Source organism: Musca autumnalis, unplaced genomic scaffold (genome assembly GCF_047663935.1).
Source record: "Musca autumnalis isolate F117 unplaced genomic scaffold, ASM4766393v1 scaffold_1, whole genome shotgun sequence".
NCBI lineage: Eukaryota > Metazoa > Arthropoda > Insecta > Diptera > Muscidae > Musca > Musca autumnalis.
Genome location: NW_027411644.1, coordinates 257,928,471 through 257,948,470, shown reverse-complemented (window position 1 = coordinate 257,948,470; position 20,000 = coordinate 257,928,471). Strand labels below are relative to the sequence as shown.

The following is a 20,000-nucleotide window of genomic DNA, read 5'->3' as shown; positions in this document are numbered from 1 at the left end:
AAAATACCGAAAATCGGGAAGTACCGTTATATGGGAGCTGTACTAAAAAATGGACCTGTGTTTGTGAAGAACTTTCGTAACCACTGAGAACCTCAAATGTAAAATTACAGCTAATTCGGTTAAACATTTTAGTTCAAATCCTCAAAATACCGAAAATTGGGAGGTACCGTTATATCGGGGCTATACGAAAACATGGACCTATGTTGGCGGTTTTTTGTGAAGAAGTTTCATGGCCACTGAGAACCTCAAATATAATATTACAGCTATTTCGGCTAGTTCGGTTAAAAATTGTAGCTAAAATGCTCAAAATACAGAATATCGGGAGGTACGGCTATATGGGGGCTGTACCAAAAAAATGGGCTTATGTTGGTGGAGAACTTTTGTGACCACTGAGAACCTCAAATGTAAAATTACAACTCGTTCGGTTTAAAAATTTTGCTAAAATCCTTAAAATACCGAAAATCGGGAGGTACCGTTATATGAGGCTTATACCAAAACATGGACCTATTTTGACGATTTTTAGTGAAGAAGTTTCGTGATCACTGAGAACCTCAAATGTGATATTATAGCTGGTTCGGTTAAAAATTGTAGCTTAAATCCTTAAAATACCGAAAATCGGGAGGAGGTCTTGTTATATGAGGGCCATATCAAAACATGGACCTATGTTGAAGATTTTTGGTGTAGAATTTTCGTGACCATTGGGAACCTCAAACATCAAATCGCTTACAAATTGTAGAAAAAATTTTCAAAATACCGAAAATCGGAAGGTGCCGTTATATAGGGGCTATACCAAAACATGGACCTATGTTGACGATTTTTAGTGGAGAACTTTCCTCAAACCTCAATCATCAAATTACAGTTAGTTCGGTTACAAATTTTAGCCAAAATCCCTAAAATACCGAAAATCGGAAGGTACCGCTATATGAGGGTTATACCAAAACATGGACCTATTTTGACGATTTTTAGTGAAGAAGTTTCGTGATCACTGAGAACCTCAAATGTGATATTATAGCTGGTTCGGTTAAAAATTGGAGCTAAAATCATCAAAATAAAGAAAATCGGGAGGTACCGTTATATGGGGCTATACCAAAACATGGACCTATGTTGACGATTTTTGGTGGAGAACTTTCCTGACCACTGGGAACCTTAAACATCAAATTACAGCTAGTTCGGTTACAAATTGTAGCCAAATGTTCAAAATACCGAAAATCGGAATGTACCGCTATATGAGGGTTATACCAAAAACATGGACCTATTTTGACGATTTTTAGTGAAGAAGTTTCGTGGTCACTGAGAACCTCAAATGTGATATTTTAGCTGGTTCGGTTAAAAATTGCAGCTAAAATCATCAAAATACCGAAAATCGGGAGGTAGCCTTATATGGAGGCTATATCAAAAGATGGACCTATGTTTACGATTTTTGGTGGAGAATTTTCTTGACCATTGGGAACCTCAAATGTCAAATTACTGCGAGATCGGTTAAAAATTGCAGCTAAAATCATCAAAATACCGAAAATCGGGAGGTACCGTTATATGGGGACTATATGAAAACATGGACCTATGTTGACGATTTTTGGTGGAGAACTTTCGTCACCACTGAAAACCTCAAATGTAAAATTACAGCTAGTTCGGTTAAAAAGTTTTGCTAAAATCCTTAATATACCGAAAATCGGAAGGTACCGTTATATGAGGCTTATACCAAAACATGGACCTATTTTGACGATTTTTTAGTGAAGAAGTTTCGTGATCACTGAGAACCTCAAAGATCAAATTACAGCTACTTCGGTTACAATTTGCAGCTAAAATCCTCAAAACACCGAAAATCGGAAGGTACCGTTGTATGAGGGTTATACCAAAACGTGGTCCTATGTTGACGATTTTTGGTGGAGAACTTTCGTGACCATTGAGAACCTCTAATGTCAAATTACAGCAAGTTCATTTAAAAATTATAGGTAAAGTCATCAAAATAAAGAAAATCGGGAGGTATCGTTGTTGGAGGCTGTACTAAAACATGGACCTACACAGAAAAAAAAAATCCGGCGATAAAAAAAAAATTTCATATTGACGAAATTCGATAAAATTATTTGATCACAAAGTAAAAATACAACAGATAAAATATTTCACATATTGACTAAAATATTTATCGATTTTTTCTATTGAACTGATAAAATATTTCACATATTGACAAAAATATGTATCAAAATATTCCAAATTTTGTATCAGCATTCAGTGGTTGTTAGAATATTCATCAAGAAAATATTTTGTTTTATCAAGCACAATGTGGAATATTTTGATAAACATTTTTATCAATATGTGAAATATTTTATCAGTTGTATTTTTACTTTGTGATCAAATAGTTTTATCGAATTTTGTCAATATGAAATTTTTTTATCGCCGGAAATCGATAAATTTTTGATTGAATCTTTGAATTTCTTCATCAAATGGCTAGAATGTTAAATGAATAGTCAATCTGAAAATGTGAGTAAAAACCTGAAATCGGGTGGTACCGTTATAAGGGGACTATATCAAAACGTGAACCGATAGAGTCCATTATCGAACTTGACCTGCCAGCAACAAAAGTCACACCTTGCCAAAATTTCAGCGTCCTATCTGCATTTTTGTGGATGCCATAGTGATTACAACAGACGGGCGGACGGAGGGTATAAAAAGGTCTTTTGTCTAAAGGAGACCTAAAGATGATCCTCTAAAGAAGACTTTAGGTCTTCTTAAGGTCTTCTATCTAAAGAAGACCTAAAGAAGTTCTTCTGTGTAGAGAAAACCTTAAGAAGGTCTCCTGTCTAAAGAAGACCTAAAGAAAGTCTTCTGTCTAAAGAAGATCTTCCGTCTAAAGAATAACTGTAGAAGGTCTTCTGTCTAAAGAAGAACTGAAGAAGGTCTTCTGTCTAAAGAAGACATTATGGCGTTTTCTGTCTAAAGAAGAACTGAAGAAGGACTTCTGTCTAAAGAAGACGTGTAGAAGGACTTCTGTCTAAAGAAGTCCTGTAGAAGGTCTTTTGTCTAAAGAGGATCTGTAAAAGGTTTTCTGTCTATAGAAGATCTAAAGAAAACCTTCATAAGGTCTTCTGCCAAAAAAGTCTTGTAGAAGGTCCTCTGTCCAAAGAAGACTTGTAGAAGGTCTTCTGTAGAAAGAACACTTGTAGATGGTCTTCTGTTTAAACCTTAAGAAAGTCTGCTGTCTAAAGAAGACCTTCTGTCCAATGACGGCATAAAGAAGGTCTTCCCTTTAAAGAAGAGCGGTAGAAGGTCTTTTGGTAGGGTAGAGATGGTCTTCTGTCTAAAGAAAGCCTATAGACATAGAGATAGTCTCCAGTCTAAAGGAGATCTGTAAAGGATAGAGAAGGTATTTTGCCTAAAGAAGGCCTAAAGAAGTTATTCTGTCTAAATAAGGAATGTACACGCAGAGAAAAAATGTTATTGATCCAACAATATTCGAAGAACAAAATTTGTTTTGTAAAGATATTGTTACATTCCGTATATAGTATTGTGAATCCAACAATCGTTTTTGTCAATTTCAACAATTGTTTTTGTTAAATTTTTGTTAAATAGTTTTTGTCAACTGGACAATATTTTTCTCTTTTCTTTGACAATTTTTTTCTCTTCTCTCGAATTTGATGCCGTGGTGAAAATGCAATTTTTGGTGAGTTTTGTTTGTATGACGGGATGACTTCATCTTTGTTTTTCGGGTATGTATACCACCCACAACAATGAGATTCTTGTTTCTATTTGTTCCTGTTTTGTTTCATTCTCCTTCTTTGTGTTTTGGTGGTTGAGTTAGACCTGCACAATCTGAGAAAGTGGTCGTAATTTGGTTTTACCTTCATGTTTGTTATGGTTTTTAATTATTCCTTATGTTGTGGTGGGTGCTTGGATGAGCGCAATGAGGTAGCTTTCTTTGTCTTTCTTTTTAGTTAAAGCAGCAAACCATGTATTGTGTTCATCAATGTTTACATCAAAGTAATGTGGAAAGTGTATATGAGAAGTATATACATTCAAATCAAAAATTTCAGTAACAGGTTTTCTGGGCTGACAATAGTTTTTGTAAAAATTCTAGATTATGATAGATCCTACCATCGGTATTGTTAATGATTTTTACAATATTTCGGAAATTCGGAAGTTGTTTTTGTTTTCTATTTTTGGAGCAAAAGATGGTATTTTTGGATTTGGATTACAATGCTTGAACAAAACAAATAAGTTTTTGGAACAAAAATAGATATTTTTGTTCCAACAAAATCGAAAAATATTTTTTCTCTGCGTGCCTAAAGAAGATATGTAGATGGTCTTCTGTCTAAAGAAGACCTAAAGAAGGTATTCTTTCTAAAGAAGGTATTTGATTTACAGAAGACCTAATGAAGGTCTTCTATCTATCGAAAATCAATAGAAGGTCTTCTACCAAAAATCGGCAGTACCTCCTTATGGGCGCTATATATGAGAACATGAATAAAGAGAGCAGATTTTCATTACCAAACATCCTTACACAAATAAAAAGTTCTTTACCAAATTTCAAAGTTCTATCTTAAATATTACCTAGCTATGCCTCTGTTGGCGGGACATAAGAAAAAAAAACACAAACAAACAACAACAACAATACTTAAATATTTGCCATTGTTTTTATGGGCTTTTAAAGTTTTTATGTACTCACCTAAATTGGCATAAACATTGTCCGATTTGCTTTTTATCGAACCGCTTTGTTGGTCCCCACCTCCTCCTCCTATGATGCGTACATTGTTGGTGGCTGCTGTTGCTGCGGATGATGATGCTGTTGTTGTTTTATTTGAAGACGAGGTTGATTTGGGTGAGGAGACAGCATTGCTGTTACTGCTGCTGCTGTTGGCATTGGTTTTTCCATTACTAGCATTTGTTGTTGTTGTTGCTGTTGCCTGTGCTCCTCCAGATGATGATGACGATGATGCCATTGGCAAAGATGTGGTCAATGCAATCTGTTGCTTTCTACGTAACTCTGCACTTTTTGGTGGTGGTGGCCTTGCCGGTTTATTCATTTCATGACTACGTTGCGTGTCCACTGAACGTAAAGGAGGTGCCGGCGGTTTGGCCGTGACCACAGCCACTGTTTGGGCCGTAACTGAATCATTTGTCTTTGTTATGTCCTTGACCACCTCGACAGCTGTGGTATTAATGTCTATGGGATGTATAATGACTAAACGTGGCTTGCCAGAGACACTCACTTCTTCGCCAGTGCAAATTTCCGAATAAATGCTTTCTTTTTGTTTTGTGAGATTTTCGGTAGTTTTACTGGCTCCCATGCGTAAAAATTTCTTAATGGAAAATTTTGTTTTAGTTTTGGCTTGACTGAGAGGGGAGGATTTTTTATCGCCAGCCAGGGAGGCGGCAGCAATGTTGGTTATGGACATGGAAGTGGTAACCGTCTTTGTGGTGCTACTCGAAGCCATGTCGGCAGTGAGATTTTCTTCCGAGGCTGATAGGGTTTTGGGGTTGCGGGGCTTAGGTTCGGGTGTCAGGGATTGATTGAAGCTAATCGAGGAGGTGGCATTTTGTAGCTGCAGATTTTTAATGGCATTACTGCGTTGGGTGGCAAAAGTGTTGAGGCTACGGAATTTTGGATTAATTATGGCCCGTTCACGTTTGTCCTTTTCCCGTATGGCTGCGGCGGCTGCAGAGTTTTTACCAACCGTTCCGGCACTGGCCATGACACCAATTTTCCGTGTATAAATTGAGGAACCGGGGGAGGAGTTGCCAAAGTCGTTAGCCGAAAACTGAGATTCTTTGGGTTGCTCCTCCTTATTTGCCGTTGTTTGGGTTTTTTGTGTGGTTTCATTGTTTTGCTGTTTGGCAAACTCTTCCTCCATATTGTAGTCCTTTTCAGGGGATGGCGGAGCACTAGATTTAGATTCCGGCGCTGCTGGTGGAGGAGGATTTGGTGCCTTACCCTTTTTTAATTTGCTATCATCCTTTGTGCTGTCATTATCTTGGTTTTCCAAAGACTTGGACATAATCATTTGTAGCTGTGATATGACTTGTTGTTGATCATTGGATTGCCCACTGTTGCCACCGCTAGAAGTGGTTGTGGTGGCGTTAGGACGTTTTGTTAGGAACGTCTTCATGGGGCTGGGTGTGGGTGAAACCAAAGGTTTTACCGGCAAATCAGGTTTCTTTAGCAATATTGGAGGATGTTGTTTCTGCAAGCCATGCAAAAACGAGGGTCGAGCATCAATAACCTTGGTTGTGGGTGGTGGTGACTTAGGTAGCGGTGGTATTTCTTGGGGCTCTTGATTTTCCAAGCTACCATCTGGATCGGCACTACCATCTGGTTCACCATGCAATTCCCTTGATTTTTCCAGAATAAATGGTGCCGACTTTTCCACTTCTTCATTGAGTTTTATCTCCTTCAAAGCCATCAAGGGCTTCTGATCGGCAATTTGAATATCCTCATAATCGGAATTATTGGTACTGGCACTCAACTTCTTTTCTATCCTCAAACGATCTCTGTCCTTTTCGGCCATGTGAATATTTTTGTAATCATGACCAATGCTGATGCCAATACCCGAATCGGATTCACTGCGTATCATGTTGTATGAAGTCTCCTCATCACTGCTGCCATCAAAGCTGCTACCAGTGGAATCCAAGGCATCATCGGAACTGCATTTGGTCACAATCAAACCATCTGAGGTGATTTTACTGGTCATAAAATTACCCTCGTGAAGATTGTAGGAAGCGGCCCGAGTCTTTGAGGAGAGCAGCATGTCAGTAATGTATTGAGAGGAAGAGAATATATTGGACGATGAATCTGTTTGATCTGCCTTTGCAGAGTTATTTGTCTTCACCTTATCCTTGTTCTCATATTTACCATCTGGTAGATTTTCATAGGTCTGCGAAGTCTCCACCACATCATAGTAGGCGGAAATACCATTCTCAGTGTCCGAACAATTACTATCCGAATCGGAATATTTATTGAAGACATTCACTTTGGGTTTGACTTGATCCTTTGTGATAGGCGGGTTACGCACGATTGGCTTCTTAAGGTCGAGAAAGGTTTTGTTTTCCAAGGATTCTGTTAAGCTGCCAATTTCAAATTTAATTTTACCCGCAGAGCTGGATGGTGACGTTGAAGCAACAGCCGAGGCTTTTTGTTCTGTGGCCAGTTTTTCAGTTTGGTTCTTTTCCAAGGTTTCTGAAATCTCATCCAGCAAAGATTTCTCCATGGCCCGCTCAAAGGGTGGACTATCTTTGCCATCGCTTTCAATGCAAGGCAAGTTGTTGCTAAGCGTTTTGCTAGAACTACTTGTTGTAGTTGTGCTTGATTTCTTGGCCACAGACTTCAATGACGTTGTTGTTGTGGCCGACGTCGTGGTTTCTGTTTTTGTTTCAAATTTGGCCTTGACAGCCGTTTTACTGGTACTTGTTGCTGAGGATGTTGTGGTGGTGGTAACTTGTGACTTGGTTGCCACCTCCTTCGTCTCATTGGCTCCAAATGGCAAAACATTTATTTGCAATGTTTGTTTCTTACCCTCCTTATCCACCTGAGGAGCACCCAATTTCAAGGCCGCAAATGTTTTCTTAATATTCTCCTGTGGATCTCCCAACAGATTACCATTATTCATATTGAAATCGGTATTGGCCCGGGTAATACGTTTCAATTCTATGGTTTCTTCATCATCTGACCCGGAGATTTTATCATCATCCTTATCATTGGCCAGATTCATAAAATCATGATCATCATCCGAATCATCGGACCACTCACCACCATAGCCAATAACTTCAGATATATTTTTGGGAAAATTGACTTTGTGGGATTTATGTTTGCCCGCCGCTTTCCCTGTCTGCCTTTTGATGATACTCTTGGCAGGTTTTTTATTCTTATTTGGATAATCAGTCTTTGGATCGCTAGTGGATTTGGAGCTAAGACTGCTACTTAAACTTGATGAAATTCCGCTATATTTGGAGCGTGATGCAGCCAAGGCAGCAGCAGCTTGTTTGTGTTCATCTTTTGATTTGAAACAATTCGAACACAAATCCTTTTTCCAGGCATTCTGGGAGAAATGTGTACAAATTGATGAAGACATGTTGTCTGTTCGCGTAGGTTGTGTTTGGTTTGTTTTGGACTTGACGTTTTCAAGATGGGTTTCTATTTTCTATAACGTTCGATAATAAGCCATAATCTGAAATGAAAAAGATTGAGAATAATATATAAATAAGATATTCAAGTTGGTTTAAAAAAGTGGAAGATATGGAAATTGAAGGAAAAACATATTTCAGTCAATAAGTGATTCATTTGTATGTATGTACATATGTATCGCTATAACTTTAAGAACAGGTTTAAAGGTTTAAACGGTTTAAAAATTGAAGTTATTCGTGAGATGACCCTTGAAAATATTCTATAAAAATCCATAATAACCTACACATGGTCATTGCAAATTTTCTTCGAAAAAACGCCGATTATATGCTTGACAGCAATTGAAAAAACCCAGCTTTTTTAAATATTTTTAAAAAATCCACGTTATTTGACAAATAAATTAAAAAATCCAATTAAAAAAATATATTTTTAAAAAATCCAAGTTTTTCAAAAAAAAAAAAATATTTAAAAAAAAAGTTTTTTTAAAAAAAAATTATAAAATCCAAATATGAAAAATAAAGATTTTTAAAAAATACAAGTTTTTTGGAAAAAGATTTTTAAAACAAAAGGCTTTTTTGAAAATCCTTGTTATATTTTTAAAAATCCATGTCCAAATCAAAGTCTTTAAAACAATTACTAAAAAATATTTTAAAAAATCCAAATTCTTGACAATTTATCGTTGAAAAAATCTTTAAAAAATGCATATTGTTGGAAAAATATTTAAAAAATCTGAAAAAAATCCGCGTTTTTGACAAAAAATATTTAAACATATTTTTTATATTCATGTTCTTGGAAAACAATTTCGTTAAAAAAATCCAGTTTTTTGAAAAAAAAACAAATATCTAAAAAAACATACGTTTTTCAAAAAAAAAAAAAAAAAAATTAAAACTAATTTTTGAAAATATTTTTTTTAATAAGATCACGTTTAAGAAGATATATTCTTTAAAAAGTCGATATTTAAGAAAAGATATTCTTTAAAAATGCCACTTTTTGAAAAATATTCTTTAAAAATTCTGCGATTATAAAAAATAATTTAATAAAAATCCACGATTAAAAAAAAAAACATTAAAAAATCCACGATTTTGGAAAAATAATTTGATAGAAATCCTCGATTTTGAAAAATAATTAAAAAATGACTTTGAAAAAATAATTTTTAAAAAATCCACGAGTTTGAAAAAATAATTTTTAAAAAATCCACGAGTTTGAAAAAATAATTTTTAAAAAATCCACGAGTTTGAAAAAATAATTTTTAAAAAATCCACGAGTTTGAAAAAATAATTTTTAAAAAATCCACGAGTTTGAAAAATAATTTAATAAAAATCCACGATTTTTAAAAAATAATTTAATAAAAATCGACTGTTTTGAAAAAATATTTTTATTTTGAAAAAATATTTTTATTTTGAAAAATTATTTGATTCAAAAATATTTTGTAATTTTTCCAAAAAATCCGCGCTTTTGAAAAAAATATTCTTTAAACATCCACTTTTTGAAAAAAATATTCTTCAAAAATCCACGTTTTTGAAAAAAAAATACAAATTCACGTTTTTGAAGGAAATATGAAAATCCGCGTTTTTGAAAAAAATATTCTTTAAAAAATCCACGCTTTTAAAAAAAAATATTCTTAAAAATTCACGATTTAAAAAACAAATTTAATAAAAACCACGATCTTAAAAAAATAATTTAATAAAAATCTACCGTTTTGAAAAATAATTTTTAAAATAATTTGGAAAAAACGTTTTTATTTTGAAAAAATTATTTGATTCAAGATATATTTTGTATTTTTTTCCAAAAAAAATCCGCGCTTCTGAAAAAATATTCTTTGAAAATCCACGTTTTTGAACAAAAATATTCTTTAAAAATAACGTTTTGGAAAAAAAAAATATTCTTTAAAAATCCACGTTTTTGAACAAAAATATTCTTTAAAAATAACGTTTTGGAAAAAAAATATTCTTTAAAAATCCACGTTTTTGAACAAAAATATTCTTTAAAAATCCACGTTTTTGAAAAAAATAATTAAAAAATCAATGTTTAAGAAAATTTTTAAAAAAATATTCTTTAAAAAACCACGTTTTTGAAAATAATAATATTATTAATAATATTAATATTCGTTAAAAATCCACGTTTTTGAAAAAAAAAATATTCTTTAAAAATCCACGTTTTTGAAAAAAAATATTCTTTGAAAATCCACGTTTTTGAAAAAATATTCTTTAAAAATCCACGTTTTTGGAAAAAAAATATTCTTTAAAAATCCATGTTTTTGAAAATAATATTTTTTAAAAATTCACGTTTTTGAAAAAAAAATTCACGTTTTTGAAAAAAATATTCTTTAAAAATCCAAGTTTTTGAAAAAATATAAAAATCCACGTTTTATAAAAAATATTCTTTAAAATTTTTTGATAAAAGTACTCTTTAAAAATCCATACTCTTTAAAAATATTCTTTATAATATTTGTGTTTTGGGAAAAAATATTCTTTAAAAAATCCACGATTTAAAAAAAAAAATTAATAAAAAATCACGATTTTGAAAAAATGTATTTAATTATAATCGACTGTTTTAAAATATTCTTTAAAATATTTGTGTTTTGGGAAAAAATATTCTTTAAAAAATCCACGATTTTAAAAAAAAATTAATAAAAAATCACGATTTTGAAAAAATTTATTTAATTATAATCGACTGTTTTAAAAAAATAATTTTTAAAATAATTTTGAAAAGATATTTCTATTTTGAAAAAATTATTTGATTCAAAAAATATTTTGTATTTTTTCCAAAAAAATTCTTTAAAAATCCACGTTTTTTGAAAAAAAATATTCTTTAAAATCCGCGTTTTTGAAAAAAATATTCTTTAAAAATCCACGTTTTTGAAAAAAAATATTCTTTAAAAATCCACGTTTTTGAAAAAAAATATTCTTAAAAATCCACGTTTTTGAAAAAAAAAAATATTCTTTAAAAATCCACGTTTTTGAAAAAAAAATATTCTTTAAAAATCCACGTTTTTGAAAAAAAAATATTCTTTAAACATCCACGTTTTTTGAAAAAAAATATTCTTTAAAAATCCACGTTTTAGAAAAAAAATATTCCTTAAAAAATTCTTTAAAAATCCACGTTTTTAAAAAAAATATTTATTAAAAATCTACGTCTTGAAAAAAATATTCTTTAAAAAATCCACGATTTTGAAAAAAAATATATTCTTTAAAATATTTGAGTTTTGGAAAAAAATATTCTTTAAAAAATCCACGAAAATAATTTAATAAAAATCGATTGTTTTGAAAAAAATAATTTTGAAAAAATTATTTGAAAAATATATTTTTTACGAAATCGATGTTTTCAAAAAAAAATCTTTAAAAATCCACTTTTTGAAAAAATATTCTTTAAAAATACAAGTATTTCAAAAAATATTCCTTAAAAAATGTCTTTAAAAATGCACGCTTTCAAAAAAGAACTCAAAATCCACGTTTTCAAAAAAACTCAATGCAAATGTTCTTTAAAACATCTACGTTTTTTGAAAAAATATTCTTTGAAACGTTTGTAAAAAATTCCTACAAAAAGTCTACGTTTTTTGTTTTAAATCGAGGTTATTTGAAAAAAAACCTTTAAAAAGTTCACGTTTTTAAACAAATATTCTTTAAAAACATAAATTTTAAAAAAAATACATATTAATTACATAATAAATCCATTTAAAAAAAAAAAATTAAAAAACAAACGTGGAAACATTTTCAAAAAGTATTTAAAATATCCACTTTTTTGAAAAAATATTCTGTAACAAATCAACGTTTTTAAGAAATATTCCTTTAAAAATCCATAAAAATCATTTATGGAGCTTACAGGACTGATGACTTAAAAAATCCTAGTTTCTGGACTGAAACAATTATTTTTGAAAATTCTTAAAACAATGTCTCTTGGACTAAACAAAAATCGTATAATAATTCAAGTGTCTAGGAATGATGGAAAAAATATGCTTTAAAAATCCAAGTTTTTAAGTTGCATTTGGTTACAAAAAAAAGGTCTCATTCATTAAGCTAAAAATTGGGTTGATCTGCATTCATTGATAAGAGAGGTTGTTCATGAGAAATGTGTGTTTTTTCATCAAAAGTAAATTCAGTTCGCATGTGTTTTTCTCAGTGTACCAACGTTTATTCTTGTCTAAGTCATCCGGACAAACAACATAAACTCTGCTAATTTCTGTTGCACCTTTGTTGGGGCAGAGCAGTTTCAACATTTCAGCCGTTATTCGTGCTTCATACATTTGCAAATGGAAACAATTTCCATTCAATTTTTCATGTTGATGCAAAACACGCCGGCAACAGCTTGAAGATTAAACGATATTTCAAATTGCCATGCACGTCGTTCATATGTTGCTCCATTTCTCACACCTATTTTGGGTCATGTGGCTGAGTGGCCTGGCTATGTGGCTACCACAACCGCTATACTGTCTGCCGGTCTATAAACGATTAATTAGCACAATAGCATAATGTCTGTATAGTCGACGACGTTTGTGAAGTGAAAAATCTTTGACCTCATACCGATGTAAATCAAAGAGGTCGTCCATAAAAATGTACAGGTTTATTTTATTGGTTTTTGGAAATTGGTTAGACATTTGAACTATACAAGTTTAAGGAACTTTTTGTTAATAAAGGTAACCAAGAAGTTTCCTTAGATATATCCTCAGTCATTATCACTTCAAGTCAAGTTTACTTCAAATCAGTCGTCAGTCATTTGGCTAAAGAAGAAAGTACAGAAGCACATCCAGATATAACTTAAATAGCGGACTAAAAAAAGTTATCCTATACTGCAGAAATTAAATAAATCTCCACGAAATAAGTTACGTCCCAATACAAATTTGTCCCGATTGTGATGTATTATTGTTGAACATTACTTCTACCGAATTGTGAACTAAAATGTTACGGATGATCTGTCTTTGTAAATGCCCAACAAAGACATTTGAAATTAGGCAAATCATAAATAATCATTTTCAAAGGACCATGTAAAGGCTCTATACAAAACTTTTTCTAGAAGTATTCCACACGAACAAGTTTTCTAAAAAATAAACTTTTTGTTCTTTGTTTTCTTTGGGACTCGAAAGGATGGTTGTTGGTTGGTTCATTGGAATTGAAAAGTTTTCGTATGTTCTATGTCTCTATATTTAGGAAGAGCTTTTCGGTTTCATTACCATGCCAGCAATAAAGTCAAACCTCCAACTCATTCATCTGTGACAGAGTGAATAGAAAGTAATGAACTTTGCTATCAATCTTCCATCAGTGGTTGGCTAAAGTTTTTTTCTTTTTCTTTCTATTGTTCGAATAAGAAAGTTGAAGTACTTTGTCTTATGTTCATTCTATGTCTACTTTTTGTGGTTCTAAGAAGAAACAAAGAAAACAAAGAGGAGAAGGTTTTAGAAAATAACTCTTGAAGATAATTATAGATTTGTTGGGCTAAAGAAAAATTTGTTAATTTTCACTTTTAACTGTTCTTTTCGAAATTGCGGTGGGGAATTTCTTTGCCCCTTGACTGAAATGGAAATTTAATTAGAGGTCTTTGGCAAGTAAGGGAATTATGTAGTTTTGGTCTATGAATTAGGAGAATGTCTAGCAAGTCTGGCCTAGTTAGGTGGAAACTTTAGACTAAAATTCAAAAAGAAATTAATTGTAATTAATGGTCTGCTCATAGCAAGTAGGTTCTAAGATATGTTTTTAATACCGTAGCAATTATTTTCAATTATTTTTAACAGCTGTTTATTTTATATTTTATTTTTTTATATTTTATATTTTATATTTTATATTTTATATTTTATATTTTATATTTTATATTTTATATTTTATATTTTATATTTTATATTTTATATTTTATATTTTATATTTTATATTTTATATTTTATATTTTATATTTTATATTTTATATTTTATATTTTATATTTTATATTTTATATTTTATATTTTATATTTTATATTTTATATTTTATATTTTATATTTTATATTTTATATTTTATATTTTATATTTTATATTTTATATTTTATATTTTATATTTTATATTTTATATTTTATATTTTATATTTTATATTTTATATTTTATATTTTATATTTTATATTTTATATTTTATATTTTATATTTTATATTTTATATTTTATATTTTATATTTTATATTTTATATTTTATATTTTATATTTTATATTTTATATTTTATATTTTATATTTTATATTTTATATTTTATATTTTATATTTTATATTTTATATTTTATATTTTATATTTTATATTTTATATTTTATATTTTATATTTTATATTTTATATTTTATATTTTATATTTTATATTTTATATTTTATATTTTATATTTTATATTTTATATTTTATATTTTATATTTTATATTTTATATTTTATATTTTATATTTTATATTTTATATTTTATATTTTATATTTTATATTTTATATTTTATATTTTATATTTTATATTTTATATTTTATATTTTATATTTTATATTTTATATTTTATATTTTATATTTTATATTTTATATTTTATATTTTATATTTTATATTTTATATTTTATATTTTATATTTTATATTTTATATTTTATATTTTATATTTTATATTTTATATTTTATATTTTATATTTTATATTTTATATTTTATATTTTATATTTTATATTTTATATTTTATATTTTATATTTTATATTTTATATTTTATATTTTATATTTTATATTTTATATTTTATATTTTATATTTTATATTTTATATTTTATATTTTATATTTTATATTTTATATTTTATATTTTATATTTTATATTTTATATTTTATATTTTATATTTTATATTTTATATTTTATATTTTATATTTTATATTTTATATTTTATATTTTATATTTTATATTTTATATTTTATATTTTATATTTTATATTTTATATTTTATATTTTATATTTTATATTTTATATTTTATATTTTATATTTTATATTTTATATTTTATATTTTATATTTTATATTTTATATTTTATATTTTATATTTTATATTTTATATTTTATATTTTATATTTTATATTTTATATTTTATATTTTATATTTTATATTTTATATTTTATATTTTATATTTTATATTTTATATTTTATATTTTATATTTTATATTTTATATTTTATATTTTATATTTTATATTTTATATTTTATATTTTATATTTTATATTTTATATTTTATATTTTATATTTTATATTTTATATTTTATATTTTATATTTTATATTTTATATTTTATATTTTATATTTTATATTTTATATTTTATATTTTATATTTTATATTTTATATTTTATATTTTATATTTTATATTTTATATTTTATATTTTATATTTTATATTTTATATTTTATATTTTATATTTTATATTTTATAATTTTATATTTTATATTTTATATTTTATATTTTATATTTTATATTTTATATTTTATATTTTATATTTTATATTTTATATTTTATATTTTATATTTTATATTTTATATTTTATATTTTATATTTTATATTTTATATTTTATATTTTATATTTTATATTTTATATTTTATATTTTATATTTTATATTTTATATTTTATATTTTATATTTTATATTTTATATTTTATATTTTATATTTTATATTTTATATTTTATATTTTATATTTTATATTTTATATTTTATATTTTATATTTTATATTTTATATTTTATATTTTATATTTTATATTTTATATTTTATATTTTATATTTTATTTTTTTTATATTTTATTTTATTTTTTTATATTTTATATTTTATATTTTATATTTTATATTTTATATTTTATATTTTATATTTTATATTTTATATTTTATATTTTATATTTTATATTTTATATTTTATATTTTATATTTTATATTTTATATTTTATATTTTATATTTTATATTTTATATTTTATATTTTATATTTTATATTTTATATTTTATATTTTATATTTTATATTTTATATTTTATATTTTATATTTTATATTTTATATTTTATATTTTATATTTTATATTTTATATTTTATATTTTATATTTTATATTTTATATTTTATATTTTATATTTTATATTTTATATTTTATATTTTATATTTTATATTTTATATTTTATATTTTATATTTTATATTTTATATTTTATATTTTATATTTTATATTTTATATTTTATATTTTATATTTTATATTTTATATTTTATATTTTATATTTTATATTTTATATTTTATATTTTATATTTTATATTTTATATTTTATATTTTATATTTTATATTTTATATTTTATATTTTATATTTTATATTTTATATTTATATTTTATATTTTATATTTTATATTTTATATTTTATATTTTATATTTTATATTTTATATTTTATATTTTATATTTTATATTTTATATTTTATATTTTATATTTTATATTTTATATTTTATATTTTATATTTTATATTTTATATTTTATATTTATATTTTATATTTTATATTTTATATTTTATATTTTATATTTTATATTTTATATTTTATATTTTATATTTTATATTTTATATTTTATATTTTATATTTTATATTTTATATTTTATATTTTATATTTTATATTTTATATTTTATATTTTATATTTTATATTTTATATTTTATATTTTATATTTTATATTTTATATTTTATATTTTATATTTTATATTTTATATTTTATATTTTATATTTTATATTTTATATTTTATATTTTATATTTTATATTTTATATTTTATATTTTATATTTTATATTTTATATTTTATATTTTATATTTTATATTTTATATTTTATATTTTATATTTTATATTTTATATTTTATATTTTATATTTTATATTTTATATTTTATATTTTATATTTTATATTTTATATTTTATATTTTATATTTTATATTTTATATTTTATATTTTATATTTTATATTTTATATTTTATATTTTATATTTTATATTTTATTTTTATTTTATATTTTATATTTTATATTTTATATTTTATATTTTATATTTTATATTTTATATTTTATATTTTATATTTTATATTTTATATTTTATATTTTATATTTTATATTTTATATTTTATATTTTATATTTTATATTTTATATTTTATATTTTATATTTTATATTTTATATTTTATATTTTATATTTTATATTTTATATTTTATATTTTATATTTTATATTTTATATTTTATATTTTATATTTTATATTTTATATTTTATATTTTATATTTTATATTTTATATTTTATATTTTATATTTTATATTTTATATTTTATATTTTATATTTTATATTTTATATTTTATATTTTATATTTTATATTTTATATTTTATATTTTATATTTTATATTTTATATTTTATATTTTATATTTTATATTTTATATTTTATATTTTATATTTTATATTTTATATTTTATATTTTATATTTTATATTTTATATTTTATATTTTATATTTTATATTTTATATTTATATTTTATATTTTATATTTTATATTTTATATTTTATATTTTATATTTTATATTTTATATTTTATATTTTATATTTTATATTTTATATTTTATATTTTATATTTTATATTTTATATTTTATATTTTATATTTTATATTTTATATTTTATATTTTATATTTTATATTTTATATTTTATATTTTATATTTTATATTTTATATTTTATATTTTATATTTTATATTTTATATTTTATATTTTATATTTTATATTTTATATTTTATATTTTATATTTTATATTTTATATTTTATATTTTATATTTTATATTTTATATTTTATATTTTATATTTTATATTTTATATTTTATATTTTATATTTTATATTTTATATTTTATATTTTATATTTTATATTTTATATTTTATATTTTATATTTTATATTTTATATTTTATATTTTATATTTTATATTTTATATTTTATATTTTATATTTTATATTTTATATTTTATATTTTATATTTTATATTTTATATTTTATATTTTATATTTTATATTTTATATTTTATATTTTATATTTTATATTTTATATTTTATATTTTATATTTTATATTTTATATTTTATATTTTATATTTTATATTTTATATTTTATATTTTATATTTTATATTTTATATTTTATATTTTATATTTTTATATTTTATATTTTATATTTTATATTTTATATTTTATATTTTATATTTTATATTTTATATTTTATATTTTATATTTTATATTTTATATTTTATATTTTATATTTTATATTTTATATTTTATATTTTATATTTTATATTTTATATTTTATATTTTATATTTTATATTTTATATTTTATATTTTATATTTTATATTTTATATTTTATATTTTATATTTTATATTTTATATTTTATATTTTATATTTTATATTTTATATTTTATATTTTATATTTTATATTTTATATTTTATATTTTATATTTTATATTTTATATTTTATATTTTATATTTTATATTTTATATTTTATATTTTATATTTTATATTTTATATTTTATATTTTATATTTTATATTTTATATTTTATATTTTATATTTTATATTTTATATTTTATATTTTATATTTTATATTTTATATTTTATATTTTATATTTTATATTTTATATTTTATATTTTATATTTATATTTTATATTTTATATTTTATATTTTATATTTTATATTTTATATTTTATATTTTATATTTTATATTTTATATTTTATATTTTATATTTTATATTTTATATTTTATATTTTATATTTTATATTTTATATTTTATATTTTATATTTTATATTTTATATTTTATATTTTATATTTTATATTTTATATTTTATATTTTATATTTTATATTTTATATTTTATATTTTATATTTTATTTTTTTTATATTTTATTTTATTTTTTTTATATTTTATATTTTATATTTTATATTTTATATTTTATATTTTATATTTTATATTTTATATTTTATATTTTATATTTTATATTTTATATTTTATATTTTATATTTTATATTTTATATTTTATATTTTATATTTTATATTTTATATTTTATATTTTATATTTTATATTTTATATTTTATATTTTATATTTTATATTTTATATTTTATATTTTATATTTTATATTTTATATTTTATATTTTATATTTTATATTTTATATTTTATATTTTATATTTTATATTTTATATTTTATATTTTATATTTTATATTTTATATTTTATATTTTATATTTTATATTTTATATTTTATATTTTATATTTTATATTTTATATTTTATATTTTATATTTTATATTTTATTTTTATATTTTATATTTTATATTTTATATTTTATATTTTATATTTTATATTTTATATTTTATATTTTATATTTTATATTTTATATTTTATATTTTATATTTTATATTTTATATTTTATATTTTATATTTTATATTTTATATTTTATATTTTATATTTTATATTTTATATTTTATATTTTATATTTTATATTTTATATTTTATATTTTATATTTTATATTTTATATTTTATATTTTATATTTTATATTTTATATTTTATATTTTATATTTTATATTTTATATTTTATATTTTATATTTTATATTTTATATTTTATATTTTATATTTTATATTTTATATTTTATATTTTATATTTTATATTTTATATTTTATATTTTATATTTTATATTTTATATTTTATATTTTATATTTTATATTTTATATTTTATATTTTATATTTTATATTTTATATTTTATATTTTATATTTTATATTTTATATTTTATATTTTATATTTTATATTTTATATTTTATATTTTATATTTTATATTTTATATTTTATATTTTATATTTTATATTTTATATTTTATATTTTATATTTTATATTTTATATTTTATATTTTATATTTTATA

The 20,000-nt window shown here is 22.2% G+C and overlaps 1 protein-coding gene across 1 annotated transcript in view; it reads right to left on the bottom strand.

Annotated features, from left to right (window-relative positions):
• LOC141389435 (uncharacterized) overlaps nucleotides 1-20,000 on the bottom strand; it is a 321,714-nt gene that overhangs the window by 35,478 nt on the left and 266,236 nt on the right. Inside the window, exon 4 of the mRNA XM_073960892.1 lies at nucleotides 4,661-8,156. Within this exon, the coding sequence (XP_073816993.1) occupies nucleotides 4,661-8,060 (3,400 nt within the window). The 5' untranslated portion in view covers nucleotides 8,061-8,156. The remainder of the gene's footprint in view (nucleotides 1-4,660; nucleotides 8,157-20,000) is intronic.